Source organism: Oxyura jamaicensis, chromosome 9 (genome assembly GCF_011077185.1).
Source record: "Oxyura jamaicensis isolate SHBP4307 breed ruddy duck chromosome 9, BPBGC_Ojam_1.0, whole genome shotgun sequence".
In the NCBI taxonomy this organism is placed as follows: domain Eukaryota; kingdom Metazoa; phylum Chordata; class Aves; order Anseriformes; family Anatidae; genus Oxyura; species Oxyura jamaicensis.
Genome location: NC_048901.1, coordinates 4,613,464 through 4,632,707, shown reverse-complemented (window position 1 = coordinate 4,632,707; position 19,244 = coordinate 4,613,464). Strand labels below are relative to the sequence as shown.

The 19,244-nt window shown below is 42.2% G+C and overlaps 1 protein-coding gene across 5 annotated transcripts; it reads right to left on the bottom strand.

Moving 5' to 3' along the window:
- Positions 1-1,632: 1,632 nt before the first annotated feature.
- On the bottom strand, positions 1,633-19,018 carry SERPINE2 (serpin family E member 2). Of its 5 annotated transcripts, XM_035334628.1 has the most exons (11): positions 19,014-19,018; positions 12,926-12,932; positions 11,756-12,031; positions 10,451-10,570; positions 9,063-9,290; positions 7,853-8,047; positions 5,173-5,371; positions 4,929-5,029; positions 3,832-3,918; positions 3,186-3,269; positions 1,633-2,317 (listed from the first exon to the last, which is right to left on the bottom strand). In XM_035334628.1, the coding sequence occupies exons 3-11, from the start codon at positions 12,009-12,011 to the stop codon at positions 2,280-2,282; spliced, it is 1,308 nt and encodes a 435-aa protein (XP_035190519.1). In that variant the 5' UTR covers positions 12,012-12,031; positions 12,926-12,932; positions 19,014-19,018; the 3' UTR covers positions 1,633-2,279. The 5 variants fall into 5 exon arrangements, with proteins under 5 accessions (XP_035190519.1, XP_035190520.1, XP_035190521.1 ...); XM_035334629.1 differs by lacking the exons at positions 12,926-12,932; positions 19,014-19,018 and adding an exon at positions 14,909-14,914; XM_035334630.1 differs by lacking the exons at positions 10,451-10,570; positions 12,926-12,932; positions 19,014-19,018 and adding an exon at positions 11,033-11,053.
- Positions 19,019-19,244: the final 226 nt, after the last annotated feature.

Sequence of the window (19,244 nt, the reverse complement as noted above, 5' to 3'; positions counted from 1 at the left end):
TTGCATTTTCTTCTTGCCCAAATGTATATCCCAAGCCTGCTTGCTGCACAGAACACACACACTGCTGATGTGTTCAAGCACTATGGGAGTTCAGTTTGACTGCCAACCCCTTAGTAGTTGAATTCTTACCAGAAATATCAAATAGAAGCAACTGGAAAATTCTCTCCGAATTTTACTTCAATACCAGAACAGCAGTTCTGCTATTCTGAAGTACAAGCCCACTGCTCCACAATGCTAAAAAGGTACATTGCACACCAGGGAATTCTGGCTTCACTCTGGGAAGACATACATCATGCTTTTTGAATCCCTGGTCTTAGCTATGTAGTTCGAGGCAATTTTTCTCAGTTTTTTGCAGGAGACTCCACACCGGAGCTAGACATAAAACAAACCAATGAGAATGCCACTATTATGTAGTACTAAAGTTTTGGTTTTACTTCTGCTCCTTACCTCTATGGGACTACAAGGAATTGAAAGCAAGCATGGCTAGGCTAGTTGGGAGATTTTTCCTACTCAGCATCAGAATCTTCAGCATGGTTCACCTTCTCTTCAACAAGATGGGAAGACAACTAGATCATACTAGCTTTTCCTTCCACCTCTTTGGAGCTGAGTGCAGGAGACAGTTGTGAGCACGCATTGCCACCACAAGAAAACATGCAACAGCAACACCTTTCTCCTATCTTTCCTATCTTATGGGGATTGTCTGATAGTCACCTAATACATCCCATACAAAAGCAGCTAGCAGGTAAAATTTCTTTTATGTTTGCCATAATTAAGTAAAAAAAGTTAGAAGCAGATACTCTTTTTATAGAGCTGCTTTTTCACTCCTTCCTCCCTTGTTCTTAAGTAGGTACCTGTGCTTTTCCTATGGCAGTATATTATGAGATCTCGTCCTGCTTTTTGTGTCAGATTATCCCTGGCCATCCATAACATAGTCAGGTATCTTCTGCTAGAAGCTTGTTCATTTAACCTTGTATGTCCTAACCAGTCAAGGTCAATGGACTCATTGGACGTCCAGCTAGTGGAAACATATACAGCAGTCATCTACTTAAACCAGTGCTGAGCCTGTAAAACACTGCAGGAATTTCTCCCCACAGACCACCATCAGCCAGCTTCTTTTTACTGTGAAAGAGCCCTTAAGAGAAACAGCTAATATCAATAATTTGCCTTTCCATCCAAATCCCTAGGTTGCCACAGCAGCAGTACAACATGCTTTCAAACAAAGAACCATCTGTGACAAGCCAAAGTAATTTACTGCTTCTTTTGAAGAGTTTTGCACTCGTGCAAATCTTGCACAGCACTGAAGGCATGCAAGTGTACATAAAACCTACCTCATAGGAAGCAGGAGAAAAAGCCCCAAAAGAGCAGTAAGGTGTCCTCATGTGGCAGTTTTAATAGTAACTTGGACTTGGTAAATACAAGGAGTTTGCTCTTCAGACGCTGAACCCGTGAATAATTCAACCACAGAAGAATGACTTAGGCAGAAAGAGTAATCAACAGCAGGCCATAAAAAAATGATACCAGAAAACCAAGCCCAAAGGCAGTATTTCTTTCAGTTCACAAGGAAGTTTCAAATAAGCGCTTCAGAGGAATCTGGACCCAAATGCCTTTCAGCACATCCACAATCCACAACACTGACTGTTCATAATGCATTTTTATTTTTTTTCCTTTGTACAAAAACAAATATAAAATTTAAATCCAATAGAAAGTGTATACTAGCAATGACAAGTTTACATTACAATAAGACAGGACAATGCGATGTGTATCTAACACCACATTAGTTTTAAAACTCTCAGTGATACATGCACTATATAAAATAAAAACTGCTAGAACTTTTAATCTATTTCTACCAAGAATACCCAGGTATCAAGATAGTCAACAATCAAAAGTAATCTTGATAGGGGTATCTACAAAATTAGACCTTTTCCACACACAAGAAGAAACCAACATTAATAGAAACGCCTATCATTCTTTGTTAAAATCCTTTCACAAAAGCCATACATAAAATTCTTAGTAGATACAGAAAAAGCTCAAAGGTTTGTTAGCATAGGTAACCATTCAGTAGTTTAGAGAATCTTTTAGACATTTTGAAGAAATACTGTAGTTTTCAATCTGTATTTTTCCCCCACAAAGCCAGAACTACATCGACTCCTGTTTCAAAACCTAGTCAGTGGTTAAAACTAGTTCTTGAGTGAAGTCAAAGAGTAGTGTACAAAATATTTAACAGAACATGGGTGTGTCATATGAGTCTGTTTACTTCTCGAAGAAAGTCTTTTCCACATTCAAGGTTTGTTTATTTGTCCCATAAACAAGATTGTACCTGAGGGAATGAAACAAAAACTAGGATTACCACAGTCTGTAAACACAGTTAAACTTTTCCATGAAAGCATACGATTCCACAGAACATGGTTGAGCCACCTCATCACAGTCTTGTCTATCTTCCCCCAAGTTTGTTAGCTCTGAGTAGACAGCAGAGAAGCATATGTTTGGATAGGTGGCTGGCTCACATTTCTAGACACATGGTTCTTCTGATGCTCTGCGGTGCCTTGGGCTGGGGACTGCTGCCAGTGCTGGCAGCTGTACCTCGTTGCCCAGTAGCTAGCATATCTATCATCCACATGGCACTGCAAGAAGTTCACATGCTACTGAAAGTAACCAGGTCAGCTGTGCTCTAAGAGTCAACTCATGCTGCAAAACACCACAACCACTTATGCTTGGACACTCACATCTGTTGATGGTAGGCCAGGCCAACATCCCAGGGCCCTGAAGTCCCCATTTTTATCCTTGGTCCTTGCTCTAATTTTACAGTTCATCAGAAAGCTTGGCCCAATTCATTAATTCACTATCAGTAATAGAGCTATTTTCTCTCCACACCAGGGAACTAGGACCGTTAAAGATTGTGTTCTTTTGTACCCATGAACTTACCACATCAGTTTGTTAGCTTGGTAGCCAATACTTTTCCCTGTGCTGAGATGTATTCTAAAGATAATCTATTGTTAAAGGCAAAAATATACTTGTAGTAGTTATACTTCCAATAGTTCTTTTTTTTATTACCACTCACCCCCACAACCCCATCCACAAGCAACAGCTATTGAGTAGCTCCAGACTTTTCCCAGCTGGGAATTCTTTTGTCTGTTGCATAGCTCATATTTAACTTTCAAGGAAAAATACACACAAGTACTGCTTACCTGTAGGATTGTGCCGGATGAAGAATACAAATGGCCTGTCTACTATGAACCAAGGAGGAGATGACCTGGCTATTAAAATTGCAGCTTGCAAAAAGAGATAAGATTTGAAGTTAGACAAAGCAAGTAACATAAAACAGCATATCTTCTATTAAAGTGCAGTTTCCTGGCATATACTAGGAGTTTATACAGGCAGAGATAAATGGCTAAAAATCTACCAGCTTGCACATTTAAAGAAGCATAAGTCACATTTTATTCCTACAGGAAGCATAGGAAAAAAAAAAAAAAAAAAAACAAGGCCCACAAAAGGCTGGAAGGAAGTCTTGGGTTATCATACACAAAGGATCTATAAAGGATATAGCAGCTTACTCTTTGCCACCTGGATAGCCAGGAACTTTTTAACCAGTGACCAACATGTTACCTGAAGAACTTCTCCAGAAAAAGGTAAACCTGTTTATACTTCCTAGAGGACACCAATGCTCTGATCAATATCAGCAAGTTGATATTCCAAAGAAATTACTTAAATATCAACTGATTTGTTTTTTTATTAAGTAAGAGCACTTCCTGCAATGGTCTCCAATCTTTGCTTAGTGGCATAGCCTTTTTAATGCAGTTTTCCAGTCTGCTAGTTATCAGTAGAGATGCTTACTTGTTGCTGCAGAAGCTTTGGTTCCATCTTCACTAACTTCAATTTTTGTTTTCTGCAGAACATGAGATACATGAAGACCTTCTGTTCCTGAAAAAAACAAGAACAGTATTTCCAATAAAACTAGCAGTAAAATCCTGAAGTATCTTGTAGCTAGCAGCTATGCTAGCATAGCTAATAACAAGAGGTGCTATAATCCTGCTAAAATCTCAATGCTTTTAAGAACACTACTGAATACAGTCTCTAAGTCTATAATTACAAAATAAGTCTATAATTACAAAAAAAAAAAAGAATAAGCTATCTCAATCCTCACTCCTCCCCATTTACTAGTCTTTATTGTTTTATGGTCTGTTAGAAAGTGTTTTTCCCCCCAGTCATTTCTTTATCTGAATTTAAGTTACATTCACATTTATCTCAGTGTTGAGAGGCAGAAAGCACTTAGCAAGACACCTTGCTTTCATTAAAACAGGAATTTGTTTTTCCTTAAGGTAAGCAAGCAGAAGGCAAACTTTTTTGTTACATCTCTGTAGAAGCTTAGAAGTTTGATGGAAGCAGAAAACAGAGATAAGCTGACATTTTAAAGCCATGATCTTGAAAATGTCTACACACTGTTTTCAGATACTGGTATTTCAGATACAGGTATTTGGAGCTCTCATTTGGTCCAGTTGTTTAAGCTAGACATTTAGTCCATTCCTTTCCTACAGTTTATGAAAAATTAAGTTTTAAATTAATATTAAATACATAGTTTAGGGAAAGTTAAATACTAATGCAGCTGCATCTTCAATTAGGGTCTAAAGTATTGTTGTAACTCTTTCTATGATTTTAGGCAATGCTTAAGAGACTTGATTTGTAAGATCAAATCTTAACTTGAAAAGCTCACCAACATGATTTACTGCTGTGATGCAAGGCAAAAGAAAAGACACGCAGTATTCAATAGAAGCAAGAAGCCATGCTCGGCTGGGTACAAGACAGAACTTTGCTTCAGTGTCATGGTAACACCTACCCAAGACAAAACAGACAACTGCACTGGTAAAACAGCACTTCATTCAGTGCCAGAAACTATGAATAAAGACCACAATGGATTCAGAAAAATAACTTACTTGTTATTTTTGCAAAATTTGCCTTTGATTCATCAAACATATCTGTAATACCAAGTGCTTTCAGAGGGTCCTTTAAGTCCGTTTCTGCTACTGCTGTAAATCTAATTGGAATAAGGAAAAAAGAATATATCAGAATTATGCAGGAAAGTTACCCTAAGTGCTATGTTTCTCCTGTATCAGGAGTTATACATATACTTTCTCCTAAACATTCCTTGAAGGAAAAATGGGTGATACTAGTACTTACTTGGGTAAAATAACCTGCACTCTTTTTGCTACCATGGTTGTCATCCAGCTTCCTATTGTCTTTGTGCTGATGTGGGGAATGATAGCAGAGAGTGGTGTTGTGCTTTCCGTAGGCAGAGCAATTAACATGCTTATCATTTCTCCATGGTACGGCAATTCAATTATATTATACCACAGCTCATTTGGAGTACTTGTAGTGCCTAAAAAAGAGCAGAGATAATAAGGCGTAATTCCTACAGCCTTAAATCTCTATTTTATCTTCAGATACCTACTGCTATAAGAGTCTACTAGGAAAGCTTTTCCCCACACCTTAAAACTGATTCTAGAGTCACAGACTGCCTACCTCCCAGCTACACATCTCTTGCTGGAGTGGCATGGCATCTCTACAGATGCTAGCTTGACAAAAAGCACAATTGGGATGATACTGTGAAGCATATGATACCTATTCGGGTTTTATATTTTTCCCCCAGACAAGCCTCATCAGCCCAGACTGGAAAGCCAGCTATGCTAGAAGTCACCAGGTCCATGAATCAGCTCGGATTTACTGCAACTGAGATCAAGCAGGTTTGACTGAGCACTGAGAAGCAAACAGCAAAAAAAGCAGCACATTATCTTTCTAAATTGATGAGATCTTTTACACAAGCTCTTTTTCCTCCAAGAATGATTAAAATAGCTCCTGTTTGAAGTAGTCAGTTGCATTTACTTGATTTACTTGCTTAATAAGACTGCTTCATAATGAGATCCTTCAAGGTAGTGGAGAACAGCCACTTTGAGGTAACAGAGAAAGCCAAGTAGATGAGAAGGAATGAGATAGCAACATCTGAGTTAGAGCAAGTGCTGGGAAGACTGTTTAAGCAACCCTCATTTCCAAGTTCCCTCTGGTTGCTGTGAGATTTTTGGCATGTGGCTTTCTACAGGAGTTTCAAGTGAAAACTTGAACTACAGACAGGGTTTCTGGGAAAGTTTTTGGATAGCAATAGGATTTTATTATCTTTCCCCTTTCTTCATGTGAGCCTGCACTTGTCAGCCCAAACCGAGATTTGAAGTCTTCATTAGAAAATGAATCTTGTTGCTAGGACCATGCTTTGACTGCATTTGTATTGCTAGAAAACTAGTAGCATTGCACTTATTAGGCAAGAATTGTGTCAAGTTTATTTCCTTTTATTATGGTACTCAGACCGTAACTTCCAAATCAAAATAATGGTTGCAGAAGTCACTACAAGGAAGTGACAAATGGTAACCTCTCCAACAGTGAAATACTGGTTTCCTAGTCTGCTGTATACTGCAATCCTTACCACTGAGACGTATGAAACACGAGATTTCATTTTCGTAACCAAGTGATGGGATCTAACGATGCTTAGGTTGTCTATGAAATTTGAAAATGGATCTTTAAACTCTTAAAGATCAAAAGGATAGAAGCCCTTTGTTAGGATATCCAAAGAGGCCCAACCTAAAACAAGTTTTAACTAAGGAGTACTTCTGCTCTTTTCTAACCTAGTGACATTTCTAATCTGAATTGATATCAACGTAATGAAGCTTTTTTATTTTTTTTTTAAACCAGCATCAAGAGAATAATGAAAAACTTTGAAGATAGGCTTGCTAAAGCCCGTCCTTAGTTATGAACTTCCTCCAAAGTCCACAGATACAGCATACAACACAATAGGCTTCCCCATTTCCCCCAAATCACACTTGAAGCAGCTATCTTAAGTTAGACATTCTCTAATACATGCGTGGTTTTAAGATGAAGTTACAGCTGTTTACATTAACATAAATCTGCTAATATTAGCTGAGCACTACTGACAGTAAAATTAGGTATTTGAAAGCATATCAGTAGGTCCTTTTTGTCTGCTCTTTTGGATTTATCGACAGTTATATTTCCAGGTCTATTCCTCATACTATCAGTAGCACATAAGGAAGCAAGTTCCAGACAGCACTGCTCTCTTCTGAGAAGGACACGATGGAAGATGTTCTTTCATCACAGCCTTAATTTCTGACCAATAAAAATCCCCACACATTTAGAAAGCTGAAACTATGAAGTACACTGTTAGCTGTATCAAGCCGCATGTGTCAGCTCTGAGCATCTCAGAAGTCAGGCCAAACCTGCTGAGCTACTTCTCTCTTGTGACTCAATTTGAATTTGAAAAGCAGCTTCACACCTTGAGCAATACAGTCAACACACTAACCCTGTACTCTGCTGGCTCCCCCAGAACCGTTGACTGTACCAGCCCCATTTCTTTATTACACAGTGAAATATAGGCTAATTCTACCCTAATCTTTTACACACCACTCATCACCAGATAAACCTCAAGTTTCTGTTGCTGTTGGCAGGTCTCCTTCATTCTCATCCCTTAAAAAAAAAAAAAAATCTTCCTGCTGCAAGGTTTAGGCAATATGCAAAGTTCTCAATTTCAGTACTTCAGTTTTTCTTTCTGAAGACAACAGGGTAAGACAAGTACTTTGTTCGAGTGTTTGACCTTAAGCAACTGTTAAGTACCTTTAACAGCAACTTCCTCTATACCTCACCAGTACAAGGTGCTTTCCTAACTCAAAGCTTCCAGTATCAGCCACAACGAACAATACTATTAAACACCACATATACAGCAAACTCTTTGGTTTGAAGGCAAGGAGCAAAGCTTTACAACCCTTCCTGGGTAGTGGGTAGTGAGGGTTACTGAGCTTACCACAGCGAAAGATAGATAACTGGGACAGCATGGGAACTTGGTAGGTCTTCCCATCAGCTCCATAAAATGGACGTTTCTTTGTATTTTCAGGTCGAAATCGTGATTTCCATAAGCCCTTGAAATACACGGCATTTACTAGAATCAGTCTGGTTAAACCATCAACATCGTCTGGAGCTATAACTTGATCGATCATACCTAAGGAAATAAAGAAAGACTGAGTACTCGCTGTGTTAACACTAGTCAGTTGTTCATAAAGAAACTGAAGCGCATACTCCTGCAATTGATCTGTGAATGCACCAACTGTTCATTGCGTAATACATCTGAGATTCATGCAACCAATGGTTGTTATTTTCTTTGTCAAAAAGCAAGGGATACTTAGAAAGCAAACATATGTAGCTAGTCAATGGACTGATGTTATAACTAAGATTTAAACTAAGCAGGTAAACTTGGTAACAGTTTGAGCGAAAGCACTTCCCCCATTCACACACTGCTTGTAACACTGCTATGCAAAGCTGGTGGCATGGTAGAGAAAGAATTTGACAGCCTTGCTCTGCAAATGTCATGTTCAACATCATTAGCAACACTCCTCACATCCAGGAGGCGATGAACTTAACTCCGAGATACCAAACACGGTTCTAGTTCTGTAGTTCTAGCCTATATTGCAAAACATGACATCTAAAGCATATCTAAGCTTGACAACTAGATGGCAACAAGCTTGAACCATGAGGAGTTCCGTCAAGGCAGTGTTAATTAACTCTTCTACTAACCATGACTCTACTAAACAACACTGACACACACCTTGCAAAGATTTAGGGTACTAACTAAAAGGCTGAACTGCTCTAAAGCTTTTTAGAAGTCTGATTTACTGAGTCACCTGCCTATGAGTTGCTTTGCAAGCATGTCTGACAACACCTAGCTCCAGGGGAACACTGCTTGAATTTCTTGCAGGTTGAATGAAGGCAGTAGAAGCTCCCTGAAGGCACAGACAGATGGACTCATGTGCACACAGGCCACTAGGCAGACATCTGCTAGAGTAGTGGGACTGCAGATGACTAGCCCTCAGGCTCAAAGCATTATACATGACAGCTTAAGGACAGCACTCAACTGCAAGGCAGAGGTTTTTTCACTGTCCCTTATCTTTCTTGAGTATTTCCAACCACAACTGAGACGTCTCAGAGGCCGTGCACAGAAAACGCTCGCTAATACTCACCCCTTGTTTCATTTTTCACCCACTGGTTGATGGAATCACACGCTGCATTTGGGTCCTCGAAGTCCACGCTCTTGACACTGCACTGAAACACTTCTTTGTTCCTTGTAACAAAAGGCACTTCCATTTTAAAGCCACTCTTTGCAAATACTGCATTAGCAATTGTAACAATGTCTTTATTCTTTTTTGAGACTATGAGCCTGTTTATCTTCTTTAACGCTTTACCAACTCCTAGTCGGAAAGAACAGCAAGTTTAATTTAGAATAAAATGACAAACAAACAGTTACCTTACATACAACTATTAACGACATGAAAGCTCAGACTAAGTGCTGGTGTAGAAAAAGACCAAAGCAGACATTCTGAGGGGGCTTCCAGAATACATATATGTGATGTCTTATCTGGAAAAAGACCACTGTTTTACAGCAAATACATTATTTTCACTGTGATTTCAGCTCCCCACCTAGTGGTCTGCGCAAAATCCTATTGACAATGTTGAGGATAAATATTGGGATTCAAGTCTTAGTGTGGAATTACTAACCACTCTTCCACAGAAGAGACTATTCTAAAATGTAAGTCACGGCGTATAAACCCATATAACCTGTCAGCTATGTGACAGTGACAGAAGTTGACAACTCAGCCTGATCACTCAGAGCCAACATGATTACAGAATTATGCAGGTAGTCTTAAACCTCAGAGCAAAAAGCTGAAGTTATTTTCTCACCATCCTCCCCTTCCATTTACTAGAGAATAAGGGATTTCTATACAAGATACAAGTCAAGCCTTAGGCCAGGGCATAGTCTTTAAGGAAACTACATTTGCTACAAGCAAGCATTAATCCCTCAATACATGAGCTTGCATTTAAAGGAGAAAAAAGAAAAGCGGCGTAGGTTCCAGTGTTTACAGTCAAGACCTTTAGGATCTTAAAGCAGCTCATACCGAGTGCTTGTTAGCTCCATCACTGCATGTGAGAGGATGCATATGGCAGCACGGAAGAACTGTCATGTTCATCATACCCAGTTCTCCCTGATGTTATAGCTTATGAGTAAGCACTTGTCTACACAGGGAAGCTATTGCCAGTCAAGAAACAAAATAATCAACCTTTATATCGGATAGGATCCTTGGGTGGCTGTTTTTACAGCAGTTCAAGGGCTCCTTGTGTTTCCTAATACAACTGAGGTAGGAACAGTTCCAGACTACTTCCCTGTGTAGACAAACTTAAGAGAAGAGCTATGAAGGGAATAAATTAGTTGGGTTATTCTCTTAGCTGCATGTAAGAAAAAGCCTCAGATGGCTTTGCTGTTTATATCATGAATGCTTTAGCAATACCGTTTGTATGAAGTTGTACATGTTCACTCTCCAATATTATGGGCAAATTCTTTTGGAGAACATACCATAACAGAGGTTCTCAAACTGTATTCTGTGGACCACTGGCGGTCCACGGAGCACTTGGTGGTGGTCCGGGGAGAGCTGGCTGGTCTCATGATGCTGGCTCTCCTCCTTGCTTCCAGCTGCTAAATTGCATTAAAAGACAGCTAAATATAAATTAAATACTTTCCAACTATTACCTTTCCAAAGCAGTTGCCATATCTGCCAAAGGACTGTAAGACTGTAAGGCAATCTTGAACAAGAGCAGAGGAAGTCTGTGCAAAGAGACAGGTAGCATCCCATAACAAGTATCTGTAGCAAGGTACCGGCTACCTTCGGAGAAGTTTGAGAACCTCTGTCTCAGAGAGAATTAGGAAGTGTGCAAGCCAAATAAAACTAGTTCATATAATGCTTCAAAATTTGTGTGAGTACTTATAATTTGAGCATTCAAATGTTCCTTAAGTTGGTTATCCCATGATTTGAACTCTACAACATTTAGATCTTAAGCTGACAAATCAATTTGCTGTACTTTAAACCAAAACAGCAAAGCAAATGAAGACAAGACATGTTATACAACAATACTGCTCAAGATTTTAAAATGCACTTACCTTTTGGAGTACTTCCTATGCCTGGAAGGAAGGCAGAATGCCGGCACTAAGATGTTAAGTCTTGCTGGCAAATACTCACAAAAATACTCAGCATGCAAAGTAAAGCAGCAAGAACCTTCAGCCTACACCCCCTAGAGGGGCAGAGATTGGCAGAGGAATACAAACACACATGCATGCAGTGTCAGGAACAGGCATGCAGAAACATCTGTTTCAAGAAGGCATTATGAGAACTACAGACTTAGGGATCCTGACAGCAGAACCACGAGTGAACAAAGCTGAAGAATAAAGTCAAAGTATCAATGGTATGGTTAGAATTTGCATTGGTTTTAGCATGACAATGAGAAGTCATCTATTGCCCTGTTGTCTCAGAAGTCAGGGTTGTTTAGTACAGCCTAAATAGGGTAGTGCAGCCTTCCTGCACAGGGCTGGCACTGGACCTCCATTCACAGAGTTCTGGGAGACCCCTTTGCAAGGATGAGGGCAGTTCTGGCCAGGGCCATGAAATCATTAACAAAGCTGCTAATAAGCCAGTTCAAGTACATGTAGATGTCCATACTTGAGCTGCCAATTAACTTCAAACATGTCCATTTCTTGCTTCAGCAACACAGTTCATTTATGATGCAATTTCCCAGACTTTGAAAACTATCTCCAAACAGCATGATTCTGACACGCAAAAAACACCACAACACAAACCACACCCAAAGAACCTTAGGAATCACTGACCATTTACACTGTATCTCATCATAGTTGTAAGCTGCTTCTTAGTCTTGCCATCGGCGCCCAGCTGCAACACCCCCAGAACAGATGCAATCCCATGAGGAGAAACTACTACATTGTCCTGAGGCTTAGCTTTCACTATCTGATTGAAGACCTGGATTCCAACATCAGAGCTAAGTTCCTCCAGAGGATAGAAGCTGAACTGGGAACACACAGATGTTAAAGTCCCAAGAAGAAAGAGAAGTGGGAGGTGCCAGTTCATGATTCCTGGTTTGAAACAACCTGTAAGAAAACAAGAGGGGAAAAGTTAAGTCAGCTTTCATGGGTACATCCTTTTTCATCATTTCAGCTTTTTATTTACCTTGCATGGGCTCCATGCACTACTCAGCCCTCTCACAGCAGGGCTCACACCTGCGTTTTAGCGCCAGCAGTACTTCAGCTCTAGGTCTTCCAGAAGCAGAGACAACCACAAATAGCTCACTATCAGTGACTATGCAGCAGGACAAAACCCACCAGGCTGGGAGACACCCACTGCCGCCCCCCTCCCAAGCTCTGTCAGTTTTACGTTGCAGATAAACTGAGCTTGAGGATAAGTCAGTGCTGAGCAGTGTGGTATGGTCCTCGCCCATCAAGACGCAATGCACTAGAACATTTCATAGATCATTTTCTGCAGTTAACAGAAGCCACACGTGTACATATGCAAACAGGCCTTCTGTTGTGGGAATTTACACCTGCCGAGAATAACAAAAGTTAGCTACACAATTAGCATTTGTCATGATGGGTAACAGGAGGAAGATGCAGATTGTAAAACGCAAGGTTCAGTTTGGATTTTAGCCTTTACTTATCTGCATAAGAAAATCAAGCAGCTCATGGGGGCAGAAGGAAGTTTGTGTTCAAAGTGGGGCCATTCTTCACCTGCAGATCCCAAGGTTTACCAGAAGTCAGCACTGTTACCCCCACGACACCATAGAAACTGGGGCACAAGCAGCAGCAACAATTTGTTCAGGACCTCTCAGCATCTGATTAGAGAACCAAGCCCAAATCCTGAACACTGTGTAATATTTACCTACTAGGCTCTATTTCCTCCTCGTGGACGCGTATTCAATCCCTTTTTGTTAGGGCAAACAAGTACTTAAAGGAATAGCCATGCAATAACCTTTTCCATGGAATCAGCACCCCCCCGCTCATCCTTCACAAGTTCAGCTACATTTCAAAGACTTTAAGGTTTCACCATTCAAGTGTGGGCTTCCATTTTCAGACCAAGAAGGGAGCCGGTTCCTCAGCTGAGCACCTTGGTGTTAGTCTTCCAGACACACCGATGAGTCAACGAGCAACCCAGCTCACAGAGGGCTAAACAGGCTGCAGAAAGCATACAGCTGATTAAAGAGTCATTTGCATACCACATGCAAAACCTAAAAATAGGCCTCTCCTCCACTTGAGCCTTCTGATCATCAGTACGCACTTACTCTTCTGGCTTAAACCATCCCGGAGCTGGAGGCCAATGGAGACTCGTTATTCAGCAGAGAGCATCTCAGCTGACACCGTTTCAGCAGCCTGCCTCCCACTCTCAAGAAAGGGCACGAGGCACCGAGGAGCTCTGCCATCGCACAGCTACCTACGCTGCGAGTTCAGACCACGCTGGAGCACTTGGTTACCAGAAAGCCAGCTGGTGTTTCTATAGATTCATTTAATCATCTTTTAATAGCATGTACTTTGACTGTGCTAAGACTTGAAAGCAACAAACGCAGCATTTCCACTTTCTTTGCCATTTCAGGAGGCGCAACGAGCCTCCTCCAGCTTGCTGTTGCAGCACAGAAGAACCAAATGCTGACCACAAAGGAGCAGAGACACATCATCTCTCCCCCAGCCCAGCTGCTGATAAATGGGATGTATCATCGTTAGCAGGGCACCTGTCAGACCAATCCAGGTTATGTCAGAAATTAAAAGCCTGTCCTATAAAGGTTATCAGCCTGCCTGCTACTAAATGGCCTTCCCTAGCAGTCTTCTAATCCTCTTCTGTCCCCCGAGCACTTTTAGAGTCCCTGAAGAATAGTTCCTTCCAAAGGAGCCCCATACCAGCACCAACTGGTGACACACAATCCTACTCCAAAAACTAAACTGGACCTGAGCAGCCGATCAGACGTGCAGGAAGAAAGCCCAGGGGCAGCCTGCACCCACCAAAGCCACCTGCATGGGTCTCACTGCTGGCTGCTGTAGGAACCCAGCATGGGCAGGACTGACAACTTGACCAGGAAAATGACTTTGTACTTTAAAAGCATTTTAAAAAAAAAAATCTTAAGAGAGATCTTGGACATGAATATATACAAACCACGTGAAATCTCCAGTTTCGTTCTTAGAGAGCAGGCTGCCACCCTCTCCCAGGCAGCAGCTGCACACAGGCAGAGCTGCCTCGCGGGAAGCATCGTCTCTGAGCTTGTCACTCAGAGAAGATAGAAAAGAGATGGCCAACAAGCCACCAAAACCTATCAGAAAGCCCAAGTGGTCATTACAAAAAAAATCTTGATTCCAGTATTAGCCAGACTTTTACCTTTATGTAGGACTTGGCAAAAGCAAACAAGACCAGAGTACTAGCGCTTCTTAGTAGACGTACTCACGATCAAGCAGTTAATGCTGGTGCAATGCTGCCTGTCCCACACAGCGATGGAGCCCCAGCAGTGCCTCAGAGCCCACGACCCGAGCTTTTGAGCTTGCCTTTGATAGCAGCAGCCCCACCTGATCCAGTGGGGGAACCAGGAGGGAGCTGGCCCAGTGGAGCATACCTGCCTGTGACACCTCACATTGCCCAGAGCGTATTACCAGGGCAAAGACAAGGGTGACACGCCTATGACACTAAGAAAGCTATGATTTAGATTTATTGTCACTTATGTTCTCCATCTGCACAAGCCTAATTGAAGCCAGATATTTTTCTGTTCCCTTTAAGCTACCACAATGTATCGAGTCCCACATTTATTTTTTTACTTCTCTGGTGACAGCTCCCAGCAGCCGTGCATTTCCCCACGACACGTGGGGAGCTTTGTCAGAGTAACATGACCCTGCTCCCAAGGCCACTGCTGCAGGATTTTTATTTTCATTTTTCCAAGTGAACAAACGATGGCCTCCTGCGCCTGGTTTCCCCAGAAACCACCACACGTGCCCAACCTCTCCCTCCTGCTACGCCGTTAGGAAGGGCTGGTCTCGATTTCAGAGCACAATCTCTAGCAGATACCTACTAAATAAATGAAAACAGGGTCTGCAGTATTCTGAGCACAGCAAAAAAGTAAAACCACTTTTCAGAGATAGTTACTGAGCTTGGCCCTGCCATGCCCACTGTGTCACCTGAAGAGCTAGCTGAGGAGCTCATTTCATCTTTGAGCAGAAGCAGCACTCATATATTAATGCTCCTAGCATGGATTTCAGTATATGCAACTTTTATGCAGTTCAGTAACAAGAAGTGCATTTGCATATCCTGAAAGAAACAGCTTAATCACAGTGCAAGGAGGAAAAAATAATCTAAAAAGGATGTAGGATGTGTAGGATGGGAAACAGTTGACCTGCTACACAGAATACCAACAAGCTTTCAACAAGCTTTCATAACTGAAGCTAAAAACTTAGCAATAGTTAAATTTGAACCTAAGGCTTCAGAAAGACAAACGGAAATATACGGTAGTCATTTCTTTGTCTGTGACCCTTATAAATGCGTATTTTATTTTTTTAACTAAACTAACAGGCTAGGAGTAAAGTGTACAGACATTCATTGACATGAATGCGAGCTGCTGAAAGATGCTGGACTACAAGAAAAATCCCTCTCCAAGGCAGTCCACCCAGTTTTTAGATGGAGCACTTAGAGGAAAAGCATCCCACTGGTTACACTTCCAAAGGAAGAGCACAGAAATACTGACATTGACCCAACGAAATGTAGCCTAGAGAATAAAGTTTCGTTCCTCATGCAGAGCCAGTTCTTAACCCTGATGCTAAGGTTTCCAAACAAAGCAGATGACTATGTCATGCACTGAGCTGTACGAGAGATCCTTAGTCTGTGGCAAGCTCAGCAAGAACTCCATCACTCCCTCTGCCTTACCAAGCAGCACCATCCCGATCCCTACTCACCGTGCTGAACTGGGAATCGCTGCCTGTATCTGACCGCTACGCCTGGTGGCAGATGCTGCGTCGTTTTAGCCCAATGCTCCAGTCAGGCAGACAGCTCTCAGGAAGGACGAGGAACACCACGACGCGTCTCACCTGCACTGGCAGCTTTGCATTATTTCATGACAGATGAAATGTCTCCAGGCTACCCATCTCCGAATGACCTCAGCCTCCAGCCGGTGTCACACACGGTAACCCTCACACAAACTGGGCAGCGCACTCAGCTCTCACTATGCTCACCTATTCAGGTCACCCACGTAAGAGATAGCTCACGTTTTTGGCTGACGTTATTATGGAAGCATTTGCGTCAAAGAGGACACCGTGCTTCCAGCCTGCACCTGCAGAACGCTTGGTACAAAAGCGGAGGCACATCAAGACTGGCTGTTTGATCTGAGTATAGGAAAACATCTGATGGAGCGGGGAGGAGCTGTCGTCAGCCCCAGGCGTGAAAGGCTACTGAGCACGGAGACTGTCCCGCAGGAAAGGAATCGGGTTATGAAGGACCTCACCTTCAGAGCCAGACTGGGCTGTTGCACTCTTTCCCAATAAGAACAGCAGAAGTTAGCTTGGTTCAAGGTTAGAGGGGGAAAAATAAGTTTTAAATCTGGAATTTTTTAGCTCAAGTCCTGAGCTGGAGAAGACCTGCCCCAAAGAGCCTGAATTAAGTAAGAAATAATGAACTTCCTTAGATTTCTACATATCTGTACCTAGCGCACCAGGTACAACAGTATGTTAGAATCCTGCGAGATATCTCAGAGCATTTATTTTGAACCATCTCTTCAGCAGCAATAAGGTAAAACCCACAAGGATCCCTTTTCCAGCTGCAAGATGGATTCTGCAGTTTCTTTAAAGACTTATCAGGCATAAGGAAGTTTAGACACTGGACTTCAGCAGCAAGAACAGCTGAAGGTAAAGTAAACCTGAAAAGCAGAGTCTTGCAACACTGCAGGTCTCACTTATTAAGTCCCAAATAGCTCAGAGCAGGCCCTGGGTGCCCAGAGAAATTTTGCCTGGGCCAAATATTTGGGGGCATCTCAGTCTGCGATGATGATGTCTCCTTGTCAGTGCCATCTGTGCTACTAATTTAAAAAGTCTTATTTCAACTGACATGTAAGCTCAAAGAAAGTGCTTCACTTGAGGCATTTAACCAACTCTCTACAGCAGGACTGAATAAATACTTAACCAAACTTGTTAACAGCCTTTTAAAGAGCTGGCTGAGCACACAGCAATTGTTTCTCTAAAGCAATGAGACCTCTCTGGTTGCAGTGGGAGGGTCACATGCTGGATCTTGTTTTTTCAGAAGATGCACTCTTGGCAACATGTTAAGAAACTCAAGCCTGCTGCTGAGCTTTTCCTCTCCCCCTCACGGAGGTTTGCAACTCCTCCTCTGCCTAAGCCTCTTATATTCCAAAGCCTTCAGCTACTTCTCAACGTGCTTTTGGACTCAGAGCAGCAGGATCCACGCCCTGAATGTGGGCAAGTCCAGGTTCAGGAGTGGTGGTGTGTCTTCCACAGAGCACACCAGACAAGACAAGCCAGAGCTCTGAAATGTTGACTTTCTCCAGGTTTTCTGATATTCCTCAATACTAGCTCTCTCCTTTTGTCTGAACTCTTTCCAGTGCTACCTGCTATATGAAAACACAGTGTAGCAGCATGTCAGGTCACAGGGAGGAGTACCACAACAAAACCGATTTCTGTTACTCAACACCTGAAAGGTTTAATACATGCAGAGCGTCATACAGAAAGGATGATTAAGTTTTAAACATTTTTAAACAGTTCAGTACTTGCATTGTTCTGAAGAGGAGTAAATTAACGTCAAAACCATGATAAACATGGTTTGTACACTGAGATAAGCTGGAAGGATTTTTATTTCAGAAGACATTTTGCACGTTAAGATGCTGGTCTGACTTCCAGCACCGCAGTCAGCTTCGCACAAAGGCACGGAGCACAGGACTGGATCTGAGGCTCTCTTCTTCCAAGCTTAATCCTTTCTTTGCGATTTCTAGTTCTCCCAGCTCATTCATCTGCTTGTGTTTGTTTCAAGATGGACTGTCTCCATCTGGAATGGCTCCCTCCCAGCTTTATCCAACCAGCCTCCCCTGCCAAGGGGGAATTTCCCAGTGGAGCTCCAACTTGTACAACTGGCTGGCCCCAGATAGGAACCACCTCTTTGTCCAAGCAGAGTTCCCACGTGCGCAGAAAGATTTTAACAGCTCTTTACGAAGAGCCCTGACCACCACTTGTTGGGAGTCTCAGTTCAGCCCGAGGGACAGACAGACAAGCTTTACTTCAGGCTCTCTGCAGCCTCATGGAGAATGTCTCCAGCAGTCCATACGCCAGGCTCATTTTCTGACCGCATTTACATCACAGAGGTTTACAAAGCCCGCATTGCACGTGGCACAACTGAAGAGACAGCTTTAGATTTCACCATTCGGCTGGAACCAGCCTGCAGCTACACTGCACGACCTTGGGAGCATAAACAGGCATTTATGTAGCGTTTGCCTTTACTTCCATCCCATGCACAGTTGAAAGAGCCAACTTACGCTCCTCTTCACGAGGCAAACAGTTTGCTCGTGCCACACGGCAGGCGGCTTGCAGAGGTGCTTCGGGGAACTTGCAGTGCTACCACCGGTGTCAGGCTTCACCTGCACTCTCATTATGGGAGACTCGGGAGCCCTTAAGGGTTTCCATGTGTTACTTACTCCTGTGCTTAAAGTAGGATCTCCACAACCTCTATGGTCCATCGTCAAGTCTTACGGTATCAGTAGGATTAAGGAGAATTATGTTTTTAATTTACTGGCATCCCTTTATTAAATAAGTTGTTTTGCTGATCTTCAGTTCTTTATGCTGCATGGTTATTTTACCAGTTATTTTGCCATAATGAAGAAACAGCATGGGACAGCCAGCCCATCATGACTAATGCTGCAGAACCCGTCTTCCAAAAAAGATGCACCACACTACTGTTCCACAACAAGGCGGTGCGACTATACCTTACTGCTCTGGATTTATCCCTCTAGAGGCACTGACAGCTCAGTAATTAAGTATTTGCCTAAAACTTAGCAACAAGTTCAAAACCCAGGTTCCCATTTGAGCTTCTGTGGAAGACAAAGCTTTGTGGAACCACAGCTCCCACTTTCACTGCATTAATAACACTTGCTCTGCAAGCAGAGGCTCATTAAGAAGCAAAGTCAAGCCTACAGGACTGTAAGTTCCCATTAATAAGGTACAGGATATTAACTCTTTGATAATGGGCTATATAAGGACAGATTTATGAAATAACTCCTCAAGGTGTGGGACTAAGAATGGCTGGTGTCTTACCAACTCTGTTTCCTCACCACCACCCTTATGTTAA

Excerpts from the sequence above, each read along its gene's own strand:
- SERPINE2 (XM_035334628.1), bottom strand. The coding sequence starts at position 12,011 with ATGAACTGGCACCTCCCACTTCTCTTTCTTCTTGGGACTTTAACATCT. Across the intron at positions 5,030-5,172 it reads GTGCAGGTTATTTTACCCAA|ATTTACAGCAGTAGCAGAAA; the intron begins GTAAGTACTAGT and ends TATTCCAATTAG. Across the intron at positions 2,318-3,185 it reads CATCCGGCACAATCCTACAG|GTACAATCTTGTTTATGGGA; the intron begins GTAAGCAGTACT and ends TCATTCCCTCAG.